General features: G+C 47.4%; 1 protein-coding gene across 7 annotated transcripts; it reads right to left on the bottom strand.

Annotated features, from left to right (window-relative positions):
• Window positions 1–267: 267 nt before the first annotated feature.
• Window positions 268–18531, bottom strand: LOC142467283 (uncharacterized). Of its 7 annotated transcripts, none has more exons than XR_012788341.1 (5): window positions 17182–18531; window positions 14820–14936; window positions 12046–13991; window positions 11815–11881; window positions 268–513 (listed from the first exon to the last, which is right to left on the bottom strand). XR_012788341.1 is itself a non-coding variant. In XM_075572759.1 (2 exons), exons 1-2 carry the CDS (start codon window positions 14917–14919, stop codon window positions 13177–13179), a joined length of 915 nt encoding a protein of 304 aa, XP_075428874.1. In that variant the 5' UTR covers window positions 14920–16096; the 3' UTR covers window positions 12044–13176. The 7 variants fall into 7 exon arrangements, 1 of the variants encoding a protein (XP_075428874.1); XR_012788342.1 differs by lacking the exon at window positions 17182–18531 and having other exon boundaries at window positions 12046–12170; window positions 12433–13991; window positions 14820–16096; XR_012788346.1 differs by lacking the exon at window positions 17182–18531 and having other exon boundaries at window positions 12046–12170; window positions 12433–12489; window positions 14820–16096.
• Between the last annotated feature and the right edge of the window lie 2 nt (window positions 18532–18533).

Here is an 18533-nt window from a genome sequence, read left to right as displayed (position 1 = left end):
CCAAAATAGGCCTCAGAAGCTTGCCAGCCTGTAGTAAAAGTAAAAAAAGTGACTGCTCTCTGTAAGGTGGACGGGTCTCTGCTGCCAAGTATTCCGTAGGTCACGCATACAAACACCACGATGTGCAGCTTCATCAGGCCCCGAGGAGGCACTTTTTACTTATACTACAAGCCGCGGCCTTACTTGGACCGATTTGTTTTTATCCCTTTTTCCTTCCTGTTTACCCTCTTCTTTGGTCTTTTTGTATAAATATCTTACTACTATAATTTATGTTGGGTCCCATTACCCTTCTCTTCTGTAAGCCCGAAATCTTGCAAATAAACAGTTTAGAAAAAAAATTGATCAGCTAGACAAGGGCAAATAAACGAAACCTGAATTATCTCGAACCTGTAAAGTATTCATAGCAATCCCTCTGAAAGACTTTAAACAAGATGCCTAGAAGCTGCCACATCTGAGAGGAGATGGTCTGGTTGGTCAGACTGTATGCCAAAGACAGGATCTCCTCATAAAACTCTGCAAGAAATAAAAGGAATTCACAAAGATAGAACCAATTAACACTTTAATCTCACCAAATCCTAGCTATAGAAGTCAATAGGAAGTCCCGTCTGTTTATGTCAGTGTGTCACATTGCAGAGACTGCTTTCATGGGTCATAGGTTCCATCTGTGTCACCCTGTGGACAGAATCCACAGATCAATAGATCCCTTCTTTCTGCTGCAGAACAAACTGATTCCATGGGCGCTTTCTGACTGACTCAGCAGTTGAAAGACATGTGATGGACGCAACATTTCTTGGTCTCTAAATATTCTGGAGGCCAGGGTCATGTGTAGGATGATTAGCCCAGATAGGTTCAACTCGGCCCTCTTTCTAAAGCACAACAAGTCCTGTATCTTTTCTTCACTTTATTTAGGGAAAGCAGCAATAAAGACAGGCACTTGTGGAAGAGATGTTGGTGATTGAATAATGTCTCTCTGTGGGTGCTTTGTAGTTAAGGGCAGGTGAAAAGGATTCGGCCCTGCCACTGGAGCAATTACAGGAGGGGTACTCACTCAGCAAGTGTAGAAGGTGGAAAAGGAAGCCCCAGTGTATTCTGGGTAGCAAGATAGCTGGGGGACAGACCATCTGTGGGCAAGGCAGAGGGGGAGAAAGCAGACTAGGCCATTAGAGAGAAAGGCTGGGGTTGCTATAGCAACTCACAGAAATGTCTAAGGAAACAACAACATGTAGCAATAATGTTGCATGTTCTCATACAGCAAGCTGCTGGGACAGGGGAAATAACAGCCAACTGAACAAAGGAGAAATGAATCCCATAAACTGAAAGGGGAGACAGAGGAATATGGAATCTAGTTCCAGGACACTCCCCGTCTGGTATCTGGAGATACCACTATAGTCTAGGTATATGTGGAACATATGTACAATATAACATAACAATGCAAAATTCATGTCCACATAACCAGTGGTTGACAAATCACCAAAAAATCTACTCGCCACACAAAAAAATCTACTCGCCACCTAGTACCAAACGTGTGCTGCTTGGGCCAATATTTACTCGCCCGGGGGTTAAATCCACTCGCCCAGGGCGAGCAAATGTATAGGTTTGTCGAACACTGCACATAACGATGGGATACTGGCCTGTACCACCAGCTTGAAGTCCTTTGCCATCTCGGTAAGCGAATGCACAGCTCTAGGTTAGCTTGATGCACCACAATGTCTCTCAGAGTCCACAGAACTGGTAGTCAGTTCTTCCTTGTTATAGTTCGATTTAGGCATTAGGAGGATAATCTCTGTGGTGGGCCTTAAAAAGGTTTTAACAATTCCATGTTGGGTCGACTTCCTGATTCTTTCTCCACGGTTGGTCGCGTATACGTAGAATCTTCTTTTCATGTTGCATATGTAGCCCAGTACCACCTTGCTATCTGTGTAGAATCTGACAGCATCTGGTTTGCAGTCCATCTCGTTTTCGAAAAGTTCTGCCAGTTCTGCCGCTAACACTGCGCCACATAGCTCGAGTCTGGGTATAGTGCTGTCGGGTTGTGGCGCCAGCTTAGCCTTGCCAAGGATGAACCTGATATGGTAACTTCCACCCACGCCCATGGTTTTTAGGTAGGCCACCGCTGCCATGGCCTTTGTGGAGGTATCTGAGAACAGGCAAAGCTCTTTGCTGTGTGTAGCGGTGAGAGATATAGGCGAGTAAGTGTGTGGGATCTGAAGATGTTCAAGAGTCTTCAAGGAATACTTCCACGTTTCCCACTCTTTCCGTCTTTCTTGGAGGTAGTGGGGTGTCCCAGTCCTGCTTCTCGAAGGACATTTCTCTGAGGAGAGACTTGCCTTGTATAGTGACAGGAGTTACAAATCCTAGCGGGTTGTAAGGACTGTCAATAGTGGACAGGACTCCGCGTTGTGTGTAGGGTTTTTCCTCGATGGCTACCTGGAACATAAATGTATCTGTTTTAAGATTCCAGCTAATTCCCAGGCTCCGCTGTATGGGAGGCGTGTCGGCCCCCAGGTCCAAATTCTTGAGTTTGTTTGCGCGATCATCTGCGTGGAACGACTTCATCACTATGGCACTATTGGCAGCTATTTTGTGCAATCTTAGGTTGGCGTTTGCCATCATCTTTTGTGCCTCTTTGTTAACTGCCGTTAGGAGGTTGTTCTCTCCCTGGACATGACGAAGAACAGTCTCTTTTGTCCTTGTAAATTCCTTTGTGAAATGACTCTGCGACTGTCTCTTTGACGTGTGAGAGGACAGTCTTTTTGACACTGTGGCTTCACCTGTAGGGCGCAATCTTTTGCGGCTATGCCAGCCGTGACAGCTGGCTGCTTTGTCGCTTGTTACTCTGTGGAGAGGAACAACTGTACATCTTAGCCGTGCCATTGCCCGCGGGAGGATCGTCCGCTTGTTTATTGTCTTTTGGACGATCCCTTTGTTGGTCACCTTTGGGAGGTTACTTTCTTCCTTCAGTGGAGTCGACTCATCATCCTTGGTTGTCTGAACCACTAAGCATCCTAGGCCATTGTCACATCCCCTTGATGTAAGGATGTTCTTGTCGATCAAGGGTATGACCTTGTCTCTTCTCTTCACTTGGCCCTCCTGTCACTTGGAGATGGCCAACACATGGTTCAGAGAGGGATGTGTGTCCACATTCTGTTATCACCGTTCTGCGGGCGTCAACATAGTCTTGTCCGTGCTCTTTGTCAGTGCACGCGTTGCCCACTATCACCCAACCTAGGTCAAGTCTTTGGGCGTATGGTGCGTTGTGGAGTCCGTTATGCTGATTACAGACTTTATGTATCCTCAAGATGTCCCTACCGAGCAGCAGCAAGATCTTGGCGCCTTGTTCTACCGGCGGGATGTCGTTGGCTATTCCTCTGAGGTGCGGGTGATGGCGTGCCACGTCTGGTGTGGGAATCTCGTCCCTGTTTGTGGCCATGTGGTTGCACGTGATGAGTGTGGGGGGAGCCATCTTCATTCTGTTATCCACTGAACATATGACGTAACCGCTTGCTCTTCTCCCTGTTGACCCTGCACAGGTTCTGAGGGTGTAGGGTGAGGCATTGTCTTGTAAGTTGAATAGGTTGAAGAACTCTGTCTTCGCCAATGATCTGTTGCTTTGGTCGTCGAGGATTGCATACATTCGAATAGCCTTCTCAGGTTGACACTGGGGGTGCACTGCAACAAGGCATATTTTGGAGCAGGACATTTTGTCACTTTCTTTTCCGCAAACCTCAGTGCGCCGAGATGTGACGGATGTTGTCTCTCCTCCTTCCTCCCCGCCATGCTCCGCTACGGAGGATGGGTTGTTGAGTTGGTGGCGTGTCAGCGCCTCTGGATGTAAAGATGTTACGTGCTTGTCACTTTTGCACACTGTACATTTGATTTCTTCTTTAGAGTCTCTGGCTAGGTGAGTCGTGGAACCGCAGCATCTGAAGCAAACTCTGAATTCTCCAAGTAACCTCTTACGTTCCTCTAGGGACTTCATACTGAACCCAAAGCACTTGTTAAGTGGGTGTGGCTTCTTGTGTATGGGACATTCCCTGTTTGGGTCCCTTGGTTCCTCGTCTCTGGCGACCGACTGATCGGGAGTAGTTTGGGTCGTGGGAGGCACGTCCGTCCTGTGGACCGAGATGGGCATTTGAGTGTTACCGTATCTCGCCACTGGTCTCTCATTCCTCAGGCAGCTCGCACTGTGTGTGGTTTGCGCACCTAAGATGAAACTGGGATCGTTCCTTGTCCTTGCCGCTTCGCGAATGAAGCTCAAGAAGAATGAGAATGGGGGGGAAGGCGACTTGCTTCTCCCTTTTGTATTTGGAGCCTTGGGAAATCCATTTTTCTTGGAGGTTGTAGGGTAGCTTCTCCAAGATGGTTCTCACTCCACGAGCTGAGTCCAAGACGTTGAGACCTGTTAAGGAATGGTCTTTCCTTGCAAACTCCAGCTCTTGCAGCAGGTCTCCGAGCTCTCGTAACTTCGAGTAGTCTCTAGTTGTGATCTTGGGGAAGCTGTCGACTCTTTTGAAGAGCGAATCCTCGACTGCTTCGGGGCTACCGTAGCACTCTTCTAGCCTTTCCCACACTAGGTCATGGCCTACTTGGGGTTGGTTCGCGTTTGCTGACCGAAGTCTCTTTGCGTGCTCCCTGGATTCGTTCCCCAGGAACTTGAATAGCTGGTTGAGCTCTTCCATTGCCGAGAAGCCCAAGCTGTTGAACGTGAACTTCCACATCCGGTAGTTCTCAGGGCGCTCGTCGAAGCCGATGAGTCCTGTTTGCACCAGGTCACGCCGGATCATGTACTTGGCTATGTCGGTCAGGCCTGAGGCATCGGCATGTTGGTCGTGTTCTGAGGTAGTTGCTGGGAGGGTCCGTGCGGTCGCCTCTTCCTTGGCGTGGACGCGTGATGGCTGCTGGTCAGTGTGAGGGGCTGTGTTCTCCTGTGTGGGTGTACCTGGATTGCGAGCCTGTTGTGGTGCATCCGTGTGCGCGCTGGCGTGTGGATCGCTGTTGCGGCTGTGGCTATCCCAGGCAGCATGTCCCACTGAAGGAACAGCGTCTTCTCCTCGTGGACCTAGCAAGTCTTCTGTGTCTGTGGAGTCACTCCCTCCGTGTTGAGATGGTGCGCTGGTGTTTACACTGAAGAGGCTCCTTACGTAGTCTTCAGTGCGTTGGGCTGGATCCTCTGAGGCTATCCGTCTGTACGGTTGCTCCCCGCTGTCCTGTTGCGCGGCTGCTTCTAGGACTTCAGCTTGGGCTATGGCTGTGGCGGCTTCCTTCTCTTGATTAAGTGCCACTAGTTCCGCATCGAATTCGGCTTTCCTACGCGTGGTGGCTGCGGCATTAGCGCCGGCTGTCTGCTCCTCTTCTATGCGCGCTCTTCCTGCTCTTACGGTTGCCTCTCTTCGACTATATTCAGCCCTGGCACGTGCGGCCTCTGCGGCGGCTCGCGCCTTGGGTTTGTGCTTGCACTGGATGCGTTAGATTGCGCTGATCTTGCTGACCTTGATGAGTGTCTGGATGTGCTTGAGCGCTGTGACGCAGTCTCCAGGAGGAGCTCTTTTCTCTCGCTTTGGGCGTCCGTCATGGTGGTCTGCATGATGCCATCACGTTCTAGGTCGATCGCCTTTTGCAGGTCGCGTTCTTGCAGGCTATCTTCCGTGTTAGTTCTTGTTAGATAGGTGAAAAATGCCTGTGACACTGCTTGATAGCGCAAGTGATCTATCTTCAATTGAGTTATTGCCTGCTTGAGCTGTTGTACATAGTTACCAGCGCCGGCGACATTGCATATCCCAAGTGTGGTTGTTTCCCAGGCCAACTCTAATTTAGCACGGTGCGCTTCAATGTCAGTCTCATATTTTTCGCGGGCCTTTTGTGTCACTGTGACTGTCCGTTTAGGCCTTGCGTCTGCCTGCGCCTGTTGCAGTTGCGCAGTGGTCTCTGTGTCCGAGTGATCACGCTCCTGTGTGATATCAGGTGAGGCTCTGAGTTCTGCCATGCTGTAGGTGTGTGTAGGCCTTTAGCCAGTGCGTGTGGCGTGTGGTCTTTTACCTGTGTCAGAGATGGGCGACTGTCTCAGATGATGCCGAGCGGTGTCCTGCAGCGTTCAGCGTAGGGGTGGCTGTACTCACAGGTGTCCGGTGGCTCTGAACCGTGTCCTGGCGGGTGTCCGGTGGCGTGGCCCTTGGTGGCGTCAGCCAGGATACATGCGCAGGGGTAGGTGAGATGGTAGCTCTTCACTATGGAGCTGTGCAGAGAGTGGCTCAAACAGAGAAAAGACAATCAAAGTTCTGTGTATATTGCAGTCTGAGTGCAGTGCTGCTGCCTTGACTGAGTTTGTAGGCTTGTGTGCAGTGCAAGCTGCTTGCTGTTTGAAAGGCTGCTGCAGGCTGTGTGCAGTGACTGTACTGTGTTAGCATAAAGTCTTAGAGTAGCAGCTCCTGTATGTATATTTCCAAAACACACGGTCTTCCTTTTCACTATTCTGGAGGCCAGGGTCATGTGTAGGATGATTCGCCCAGATAGGTTCAACTCGGCCCTCTTTCTAAAGCACAACAAGTCCTGTATCTTTTCTTCACTTTATTTAGGGAAAGCAGCAATAAAGACAGGCACTTGTGGAAGAGATGTTGGTGTAATGTCTCTCTGTGGGTGCTTTGTAGTTAAGGGCAGGTCAAAAGGATTCGGCCCTGCCACTGGAGCAATTACAGGAGGGGTACTCACTCAGCCAGTGTAGAAGGTGGAAAAGGAAGCCCCAGTGTATTCTGGGTAGCAAGATAGCCTGGGGACAGACCATCTGTGGGCAAGGCAGAGGGGGAGAAAGCAGACTAGCCCATTTGAGAGAAAGGCTGGGGTTGCTATAGCAACTCACAGAAATGTCTAAGGAAACAACAACATGTAGCAATAATGTTGCATGTTCTCATACAACAAGCTGCTGAGACAGGGGAAATAACAGCCAACTGAACAAGGAAGAAATGAATCCCATAAACTGAAAGGGGAGACAGAGGAATATGGAATCTAGTTCCAGGACACTAAATATGGATTCTGTGGTTCTTATGATGATCACCTATAAAAATATTTTTTTTTAAAAGAAGACGATCCGTTGAAGACAACAGTTTTTTTGTAAGAGAATTGAAAATGATTGAAATAATTCAAAGTCTTCGTTACTTGTCCTTAAACTGTCATTCCCTATACTCTAATAAAACCATGCCATACTTTAAAAATACTTTTAAGTCTTCTGAAGTTTAGGGGAAGAAGTGGTAGGTTACATTGAAATAAAATGAGATATATCATCTCGTATGAAATGAACGGGAATAAGGGAAGGCTTACATTGAATTTACATTTAAGACACACTAGCACCGCCTACCTGTTCCTGCAAAGTACTATGGCCGACTCTAAACTCCAGTTTTGAAGCTAAGTCACTGTGTTCGCAAAAATGCAAATAAATGCTGGGGATTTACACGTAATTTCTCGCAGTCACGGGGACAGTAAACCTGACTACATCCCTACACATCCGCTTCTTCCCCACTGACCAGACGGATGCATCTTGGCACTAGGGAACCAAATCTTCTCTTTTGCTTAGCAACAGGGAAGACCAAAAGGCAAAGTGTACCAAAAAATAAACCCTGTGAGGAACAAATCTACCCCCTTGACAGGTACAACTAAAAATGGGGGTTTAAAGGAGAGCAGGGAGCCATATAAAGGGTGCTGGGTTCTCATTTGTTAAAAGATGAAACCTCCACCCCCCAACTGGGCAGGGCTTTTTCCCTTCAATTCCTAGTGGCATAGAAAGAGGAGCGATAAATTAGAATTACGGACACTAGTACTGTATAAATATTAGGCATGCATAACTCTACTCAGAGTTTGCTCTGGAGAGAGGTGATTAAAGCGTGCAGTGTCATACACTTCAGAATAGGGCAAGTCCATATCCAAGGTGTTTGAAAAATTAGAGAGAGGTTGGGTGGGAAGTGTGCAACAGCGAGTAAAGGAGAACGTAAGGATTGATTTTGGTAAACTAAATGGTGGGTCAGGAACTTGTCAACCATAATTCCCTGCATACCTGGCAATAAGGTCATAGAAAATTCAAAGGCAGAATCCAATATACTTTAGCGTACTGTACCAAGAAAAGATCTGTGTGTATATGGCATACGCTGATCTAAAAATTAGCCTAGGTAAGCACTGGAATTTCATTTGCCGTGGGAGAGAGATAGTCAGAAGGAAAAAAATTGGTGGTTACTGGATTTATTTATAAAATGTTTTACCAGGAAGTAATACACTGAGCGTTACCTCTTGTTTTCAAGTATGTCCTAGGCACAGAGTTATGATGTGAAATACATGGTTACAAATACATAGTTACATCAAGTGAACAGGGTTATACATTATATACAAGACATTAATCCAAGTCATTTCCCGTTTTGAAGGAGATATCCCCAAAAGAAAACTTAGAGTAGTGGTGATCTATAGAATGGCATGGAAAGAGGGATGGAAAAACGAACCACTATATCCAGTGCTGATGATGCAGCAATAAACCACCAGGAATGCGTTCCCATAAAATAAAGCTATTTTAATGGATCAAAAATATGGTACAACATTGTCCCAACATTTTAGCAATTGCGGTATGGGCGATGTAAAAAACATGTCATTTTTGGGTATTGAACATGTACCTTGTCCGATTAGAGGAGGCAACAGATTAAATATCCTTAATAGAAGAGAACTCTATTGGATCTTTACTTTACAAACCTGTATCCCTCATGGTCTGAATTCAGACTGGGATATAGGGCCTCTTCTATTTGATATTTGAAAGTGTTTCTCCATAAGGTCTCTTGGTATTATGTTATTGGCAACAGCACAGGTTGTCTGGATAATAATTAACTGTACATCTATTTGATGCTTGTGAGTTATAATATGTTAATCAATTATCTATTGTGTATTTAATAACAATGGGTTTAGCTAAAATTATAAAATGATATCAGTCGCATCCCAGTCTCTGTTCACTTACTTTCTGTTCTCCGGGGGTTTTGATTAACTTTATGTATGTTATGTGACAGGTTCTGTTTATATTTACATGTAACCTTATTTTATTTAACATCTTTATATTCATGTTCTTCATAACCATTACAAGCAATGCACGATTCGTAATTACGATTTATGGATACCCAATATCTGAGGTTGTAATTTGAGTATCACTCATTGTTTTTAATCTTATTTTTTGTAACTTGATTTTATTTACATGTCTTTGTGTATCCATAAAGGTAACCATTGAGAGTGTTATAGTTTAATGTTAATAAAGTTTTGTTTTACTTGTTTCTTCTGGTTCTGACCCGTGGGGGTCATGTTGCCTAGCAGCACAATGCATTGTGACGTTCTGTCACGTGCCAATCGACGTGGTGACGTCACGCGCCTTTTCCACCATACGGACTCAGGGGTTTGTTTTGGCATTGCGTGTTCTTTCTTTGACAAGCATGCCACGCCCCTCTGGTCCCCCTGCGCGGTGACGCCACACGCTGGTATGGGCTATGCATTTGTGCTGCGTCTACCGGTCGTGGGTCATGTGCTAGCGTCACATGATACACCCAGAAGTCAATGCAATTGGTGCCACGTCACAGGTCTTGTGCCCGCGTCACACCGGGAAGTCAACGCAATTGGTGCCGCGATCAGTATAAATTGCACTCCTTATGTTGTTTGTGTATTCACCTTGATAAAGGACTATTCATAGTCCGAAACGCGTTGGTGTGTTTTGTACCATATTTTTGATCCATTAAAATAGCTTTATTTTATGGGAACGCATTCCTGGTGGTTTATTGCTGCATCATCAGCACTGGATATAGTGCTTCGTTTTCCAGCCCTCTTTCTCCGATATTCATCTTCAAACGGAGGCACATCCAACCCTGGGTCACTGGATACATTGGACTTGCTGCTCATCGTGGACAACTATCCCAAGTGAGTTTAATCCAGTTTGACACCATTCATTCATTTGTCCAGTAAAGTTATAGGATGTCTTATCTACTGGTCACCGGCAGGTGTATATGATTTTATCCTTACCGCTTTGCTATGTGGGATTATTTTCTACCAGGTTACATCCTATTGGACACATATACAATATAGGGTTGTTTTTCCAGATACTATTCCATTTTTGACTACGATTTTTTTCTTTAGAGCACCATACAACACATTTTTTCCAATATAGAATGGCATGACCGGTGTATGGATAGGGGAAGCAGACACTGATTTTGACCATTCTAAATCTCCAGGAAGAATACACCATACTCAAGCTACGATATTCTTAGAACACATTCGTTAAAAAGGATATATCAGAACTAAACTACAGATTCTAAACTAAGAAAACCTAAAAGTAGTTGAGCCGAGTCAGATTGCTGGAAGGTCTGCCGTAAGAGGAAATACTAATCAAATCTGAACGGTTTACTTTTGAAAATAAGAAAAATAGGAGATGGGGCACACGGATTTCAAAAATAATGAAAATGTATTAAAGCATGTGCTTTAATAAATGTATGCTTTAATACATTTTCATTATTTTTGAAATCCGTGTGCCCCATCTCCTATTTTTATTGTATGCCGTGGATTGGACGCAGCCGATCGTACATTGAAGGGAGCACCAGTAACTGTATCAATTTCTTTATTACATTGTTGTGTGCAGCATTTATCCCTTGTTTTATTACTTTTGAAAATTAAACAGCTAAAAGGCAATAGTATTACAATATACTTATGTAACTGTATTTGTAACCATGTCATCTTAACTCTATGCCCAGGACATACATGAAAACGAGAGGTAACTCACAATGTATTACTTCCTGGTAAAACATTTTATAAAAAAAAAAAACATACACCTATATCAAACAATACAAAAATAAAAAAATTAAAAAAAAAATATTACAGGGGAGATTCTTGCTCTATGGAATTACCAACCAAGGCTGAAGAAATGTCACCTGCCGAAAATATATTCTTTATTGTAACAGCAGGGATGATGCAGAATTTGCTTGCCGTGGAGAGCGACGGGAAAGATTTCTCTTCCTCTAGAGCCGGGGTGGGCAAAGTGAGGCCTGCAGGTCGGATGATTGCCTGTGGTGCGGGCGACTGAGGCAGCGTCAGTGGCAGCAGCAGCAGCTCGGCAGCTGAGACAGCAGCATGGCTGGAGCTCACCCAGGTGGTCCTAAAATGGAAGTTAGGATGGACTGAAAGTCGGGCCCAACTTCCATAAATCACCGTATGGGTGGGCATGCAGCCACAGTGCCGTCACCTACGCACGCAGAGCATCTGCTGCTGCCTCCGTTGCCCGCACCCCACGTAGAGACCAGAGGAGAGGGGGAAGGGAAGTTGGGGAGAGGAGGGAGATTGAAGGACAGTGAGGGAGAAAGAGGGTGAGCGAGGAGGAGGAAGGGGAGCAAGGAGGAGGAAGGGGGAGGAGGAGAAAGGAGCAAGGGGATCAAAGTGAGGAGCGAAGAGGGAAGATTAAAAAAAGAAGAGTGATTATTAAAAGAGAAGGGGGAAAGTGAGTGAGAAAGTGAAGCAGAGAGTGAGGTGGGTAGGTGAGATGCCGGTTGCGAGAAGGGGAGCTATGGTAAACTTTGCGGACCCCAGACTTTGTGTAGATTCTACATTATATTTGCAGCCCGCAAAGTTTACCCAAGCTTGTCAAGTGGCCCTCCAACCCCAAAAAATTGCCACCCCTGCTAGATCTATAGCAAAAAAAAATATTATATGCAGTGTATGTGTAGTAAACCAATGTTTGGAAACCAGACAAACCCTGGGTTTGTGCATAAAGGCCAGCCAGGCTCATGAGTCCTGTTATTTAAAACATGAATATTTGAAAGATACCTATGATGTGTTTCTGCAAAACAAGGCCAATGATCTGTAAACATATTTCCTCCAACTGCTGTTTTACCTGAAAAAAAACAAAAGAGGCTACAATACCGAAAAAAAAAGGTCTCCTAGTAAAGAATAATATCCAGGCACAAACAAACAAAGCAGACAGTGGAGGAAAAGAGAAGGTGCTATGCGGGATCACTCAGCAGAGAGCAGTTAAAGGCAGTAGCAGAGTGCACTCACCTCCGTGTAATCCTCCACCACGGTCAGGACAATATCGATTGTGTGCAGGATGCCCATGGCCATCACTGTCTTATCCTCCACCTCTTCATACTCCTCACTCTGAAGAACCTTGCAAATATGTCAGCCTTGAAAGAAAGACACAGTGTCACACTGGTGTCAAGATGTGAAGCATAATATCACTGCAGATAAAGGGGAAGGGTCGTGGGAACAGCGCTAATGCTAAAAATAACAAATAGTGACACTTAGGTGACTAACATAAAATATATACTGTACACACTTTAAATGTTAAAGTGGGGGCTGCCAGGAAAAAAGGTCCACACAAACCAATACAGACAATAAAAACAAATAAACCGGCGCCTCCAAAAGAAAATATAAATATAGCCTGACCAAATATAAAGTCCAATACGGCTGGGATGAGATCCAAGGCAGATTCTTCAATGAAGTCTCATAGAATGACAAACAAACGAATAAGACAACAACAAAAAAGAAAAAAAGAGAAAAAGATCATAGTGCAACTGAAAACAAAAAATCACTGATAAGGTTGACAAGAAAATGATTACAAATTTAATGCAATTGAATTAAAATAAATATAAAAACAACAAACACTTGAATGTTGGGCTAGAGACACTTATATAGCAATGACATCCGGTACGGATAAAATTGAAACCCTACTTACAGCAAAGCTAATATTAATAAGCCCGTAGCACAATGTCCTTGTCTGGAACCGAAACCTGGTAGGAAGTCACAACTCTGGTGGTATGTCACAACTCTGCCTCTAGAGATCCACGATGCCGCAAACTGCCACTGCTAACACACTCACGGATGTGCTGGTATGTGGGGGGTGAAGCAGGTGAAAACCTGGACCCAGTGCTGCCGAGGGATTCGCCTACCCCACCATACAAACTTAGACAACACAGTTTTTTGTGGAAGTAAAAATGGTCACAGCTTTATTGTTTAACAATACTATCAAATAACTGTCAGGCCATAAATGACGACACGCGTCAACCGGGAGACACAGTCTCCGCCGTGAGGGGCACTCTCGCCCCTTACCACGGCCCCGTCATCCGTACACACTAGGTCCCCCCTTTTATGGCCGCGTGGGCCTACCCACATAGGATAGAGCCCAGCTACCTAAGATTGGTGCCAGGGGTACAGCGACCGACCGCCTGCGTCGGCGCCTCCAGCCCGCACGATCTTCTCCGGGGGACTGTTACCTGGCGGCTCATCCGCATCGGGTGGAGCCCCATTTTGGGTATTTACGGTGTCCCTATGATGACTGGCCTGACAGTTCCGCCACCCGGTGGACTCATTAAGGCCACTTACTGGGGACTCACCCCACACACCAAGCTGTGACCCTAAACCCTGCCTGCTGATCGCTTGCAACGGCCTGAGAATGTTGTCAATAAAAATATCCAGGCCCTCGTCCGTCATGTGTACCCCGTCCCTCCTGTGCCACCTGCGCCCCCTGTCTTCGAATTCCCTGTGGTTCACCGTCAGCCCCCCACAAGTGAGCATGAACTTACGGATGTCTCTGTTGACTTCTCGCCTTGCCTTCTCGATGCCCACCCAGCTGCGCGCCCCCCTCCATGCCAGCCGAGGTATGATCTCTGACCAAATAATGACTGCGTCATTCCATAGGGCTTTAAGTCTGGCGCAGTCAGCGTGTATCTGGAGGATTACGTCTAAAGACTTGGTGGCCACCATATCGTTCCCGCCCTGGTGGATCATTATCACGTGGGGCTTTCTGCCGTAAACTGCTAGCGCGCTTGTGGTGGTTGGCACCAAATCTCTCCAGCACATTCCTCTCTTACCCAGCCATCGTATTTTCATGCTCTCCTGTGGGATTCCCAACTGCAGACCCAGCGTGCTCGCCGCCCACTCCCTGGCCCAGTACATGAAAGAATGACCAATCAGCCAGACTTCCCACGCTGCACCTGCTTCTCCCACTGTGAAGACAGAAAACATGTTAGAAACTGCACGATCATCTACTTGCACCCCTGCTGGGACCTAATGTACCCTTTGTATGCGTTTGACTTCCACCTACCCAATTCCTTAATCTGCGCTATCGGCAGCCCCTGCTCGGAGGCTACCGTTGCTGCCCCAATCCGAAACGAGTGGGTCCCAAAATTGGTGGCATCTATGCCCCCTGCCTCCAGGCAACGCTTGAAAATCGTGTTAAACTGAAACTTGGTTAGGGGAGTTGTATCTTTATGTCAGGAAAACCTCGCCCCCTTGCGATCGCTGCCTGGCGTAGCGCTTTGCCGCCCTCACCGGGCATACCTTCCTATTCTCGTGCCGTCTCAGGTGCACCCAGGCCCCTTTCCCTGCTTGTTTAGTTTTTGACCTGTGTATGCGGCATGCCACTGTCTCCTCCCCTATAATCACATTTTCTAGCAAAAGGCCAGTGTCCCTGCTAGTTTTTGACGCTGCTACAAGTTCCCCTAATCTAAAGGCTCCAAAAAAGGCAAAAGTGAAAGCCGCTTTAAATAAATTTATTTCGAACGGTCCTGCGCATACTGACTCTGCTGCTTGGTTCAAGCTCTGTAACCTCTCCACCGTTACCGGCTCCCTCTTAACTCCCCGCTTGCGCTCCCCTCTGCCCCACCCGATTAGTATTCGCCTGAGGAGGAAATCCTTGGTGATGTCTGTCTGCCCCCCCAACTTCAGGAAAAAATCAATACCCGCTAGCGTACCGCCCGCCTTACCACTTAGCATGCCCGCCCGCTTCTGAGTAAGTAAAAAATTGATTCGCTGATGGGTTCTGCTAACCTTACCACTCCCCTTCGGGGTCTTCCGGAAACTGCGCCATTGCCGACATGTGTTGTTGTACGTCTTCCAGGTGTGGGGGGCTAGCGATTGCTGCACCAAAGTCATCACTCCCTCTGCCCTAGCTGGTACAGATAATTTGGGCAGGTCAAACCTCTTGCCTGCGCGTCTGGGGCTGCTCGCCTAAATGCAGGCCAGTTAAAGCGGGATAGTGCGTCTGCAATTACATTAAGCTTCCTGGGGATGTGCTTTGCCTTAAAGTTTATGTTCCCCTGCATGCACTGCAGGACCAGCCTGCGCAACAACCTTATCACTGGTGTTGACGTAGCCGATAGGCCGGTCACTGCCTCCACTACCCCCAAATTGTCTGACCAGAATATTATGTGCTTGTTCGCTAACTCCTTGGCCCATAGCTCTACCGCTACTACAATGGGGAACAACTCCAGGAAAGCCATGTTCTTAGTTAGCCCCGTCTCCACCCAGATTACTCTGCAGGCGAAGTTTAGCAGACCCAGGAGTGACTGCATTTGTTTCAGGGTCACCTTCCTGGCCTCCCTGACTGACCTAGGCTCATTCTAAGCTTCCTGACCTTGTTTGCGGGTAAGCGTGATTCCCTTGCCAGCGTGTCAATCTCTATACCGAGGAATGACAGGATTTCTGTTGGGCCCTCAGTTTTCTCCTCTGCTATGGGAACCCCCAATTCCCTCATGATCCCCTTAGTTCTCTCCAGCAAACTGTTGCACTGCAGTGAACCCGGGGGACCCACCAGCAGGAAGTCATCCAGATAGTGCGCAACTGTGCTAGTCCCCGTCTGACTGACTATGCACCAATGCAAGAAAGTACTAAAAGCCTCAATGAAATGGCACAACCCATAGGGAGACATTTATCAATGTAATACGCACCCTCAAATTTACACCCTGTGAATCTGAAGCTGCTGGGGGCCAAAGGTAACAGCCGGAAGGCTGATTCTATGTCGATTTTTGCCAATAGTGCTCCCTCCCCACATGGTTTAATTATCCCTATGGCGGTGTCAAATGATTGGTATTGTACCCGGCATAGCTCCGGGTCTATGGCGTCATTCACAGACCCCCCTCTTGGGTATGACAGGTGTTGTATTAGCCTGAATTTGCCCGGGTCCTTTTTTGGCACTACACCCAGCGGGGAAATAATTAACTGGGCGATAGGGGGGGATGCGAATGGGCCCGCCACACGCCCCAATTTTATCTCTTTCTCTATTTTTCCTTTAACTATGTGTCTGTGTGTTGCAGCGGATTTCAAGTTCTGGCTAACACCCCTAGCTTGTACCACCACCCCCCCCCCCCCCACTGGTATGTAAAACCCCTTTCTAAATCCCCCTTCCAGGAACCTTGCTTTCTCCCGGTTGGGGTACCCCCTTAACCAATAGCTCAGCCTGCTAAGGCTGACCGGTGTTGGGGCCTGTGTTAGGTGCCTCCCTTCCTCTCCCATGGCTGCGGTTGCCCCGGGCTTTGAAGTATTTCTTAACGGGGTGGCTACACACATGTTTGAACTTGCAACTCTCCCCCATCTGCAGTATTTATCGTTAAACGCCCAGCACTCCCCGTTGCTGCCTCTGCTTGCTGAATGACTCCCGGGCCGACCGCCCGGCCCCTTGCGAACGGGCGCGTTACCCCCCCGGCTCGTGTTTCCCACTAGCTTCATCCACAGTTCCATGTCCATCTTCCCCAGACTCAACCGTGTATCTCCCTGCCACCTGTGCCTGAACTGCTCATCATAATCTCACCACGCTGACCACCCGTGTTCGTCATGTATGTTCTGTATCACACATGTATTTCATCACATTATGCAATTCCTTGGGATGTTTTGAAAGGAAACAGTCCCCGAACACAATGAAACGAATAACCCAGTTCGCATTATTCCTCACTACCTGCCCTTTTCCGCCCGCCTCTCGCGCGCGTTTCCTCTCTGCTCGCCCCTTTTCAGACAGCTTAAACATATCCACATACTTCCTGTTACCTATGTCTCTCTGTGTTCTCCTGGGCAGGTAAGTGTACAGGGAGCTAGTCTCGACTGCAAACGAATCCTCCCCGCTGTGGGTGGAAGCCGCCCCTTTGTCTTTGCGCGATTTGCGTTTTCCCTTATCTGTCCTACTCAGCTTTACCGCCTTGCTCAGCGCCTCTACCTGTTTCCTTATGCGCTTTACCCCTGGGGTCTCGTCGCTGTCTGCGCCGCTGCTTGCATCTGACTCGCTGCTCGCTCTTGCGCTCTCACTATCCTCGCTGTCTGACCCCTGGGACTCACAGTCCGACCCTGACCTAACCGACCCCCCATCGCTAACATCACCATCAACATCATCCTCATTACTTTCCAATGCTGCATTATCATGCTCACCTGATCCTGCGGCTTGTGCACCTGGGTGACCGGTCCTGGGTCTTTTGACCGCACGGCTCCTGTTGCTGCTCCCCGGATCAGCGATGCTTCCTGCGTCCACCGGGGCAGGGGCCCGGGACACTGGGGGGCACCGCGCAGCCTGGGGTAGTGGGACTGCCGTTGATGGATCCAAGGCTGGTGCCGGCGCGCCAGGCGCAGGTGCATAAGGCGCAGGGGCATGGTGTGCGGGTGCATGTGTTGGCAGCGCCGGTGGGTATGGCGCGTAGGGGGCAGGTGCATACGGCGCAGGCCGGTTTTTATGAATATCCCTGCTTCAGCACAGGTGGTGCAGTCTTCCACTAAGCCACTGATGGAGCCACATGTGCTGAAGCAGGGATATTGATAAAAGCTGGCCTGTTGGTAGCCCATGAGGACTAAGTTTGAGACCCCTGGTTTATAAAGACTGCAATTCATTATCATTAGCCCATTAATATATTCTAACTTTACCTCCAGGCTACCCTTACGACGTATCCAGTAGGTCATGGGGGCTGGCACACTGGGGGTCTTATGACTTACAGGGAACGTCATACTATTGGAACGGAAGCAGAGAGTCATGTTTAAGATAAGGGGAGGCCAGATTTTCCTGAGATATTTACATTCTCGTGTGCCGTTGTTTCTGGTCACTTTTGGGAAAGGCCCACACAGACATGCCATGGGGAGGAAAAGGACCATGACCAGTCCACACAGACATGCCATGGGGGGTTGGAGGGAGAGATAAAGGGGACCATGACCAGCCCACACAGACATGGGGAACTAAATAGTCACATTAGGGTGAGAAGTAGGAGAAGGATGTGTTGGGATTTAGTAATAGTAGCCCACAAAGTGATGTGTGGTGCAATGTGGACACAAACAACCCACAAAACCGAGCCGAGAAACAGAAACACAAAAATTGAACATGGATCTTCTAAGAGTGAAATCAGTGAGTAGACAAGGATGCTATGTAGTTCCATTACAAATTGTGAAGAGAGCGTAACTAAAACAGGTCTTAAAGCAGCAGAATATACAAATATATTCAGGGACAATACAAGGAGCTTTCAAAAGAACTATTCATCCCACGGGCAGTACAAAAGGACTCAGGGCCATTCCTTAAGGTTGGAGGAAATGAAATTTCACCAGCAACAAAGGAAAGGGTTCTTTACAGTAAGGGCAGTTAAAATGTGAAATTCATTACCCATGGAGACTGTGATGGCAGATACAATAGATTTGTTCAAAAAAAGGTTGGATATCTTTTTAGATGGGAAAGGTATACAGGGATATACCAAATAAGTATACATGGGAAGGATGTTGATCCAGGGATTAATCCGACTGCCAAT

The sequence above is a fragment of the Ascaphus truei genome, chromosome 16 (assembly GCF_040206685.1).
Source record: "Ascaphus truei isolate aAscTru1 chromosome 16, aAscTru1.hap1, whole genome shotgun sequence".
NCBI lineage: Eukaryota > Metazoa > Chordata > Amphibia > Anura > Ascaphidae > Ascaphus > Ascaphus truei.
The sequence above is the reverse complement of the archived record's forward strand: the minus strand, read 5'-3'. Positions and strand labels throughout refer to the sequence as shown.

Excerpts from the sequence above, each read along its gene's own strand:
- LOC142467283 (XM_075572759.1), bottom strand. The coding sequence starts at position 14,919 with ATGACTTTGGTGCAGCAATCGCTAGCCCCCCACACCTGGAAGACGTAC. Across the intron at positions 13,992-14,819 it reads GAAGACCCCGAAGGGGAGTG|TGGGAGAAGCAGGTGCAGCG; the intron begins GTAAGGTTAGCA and ends CTGTCTTCACAG.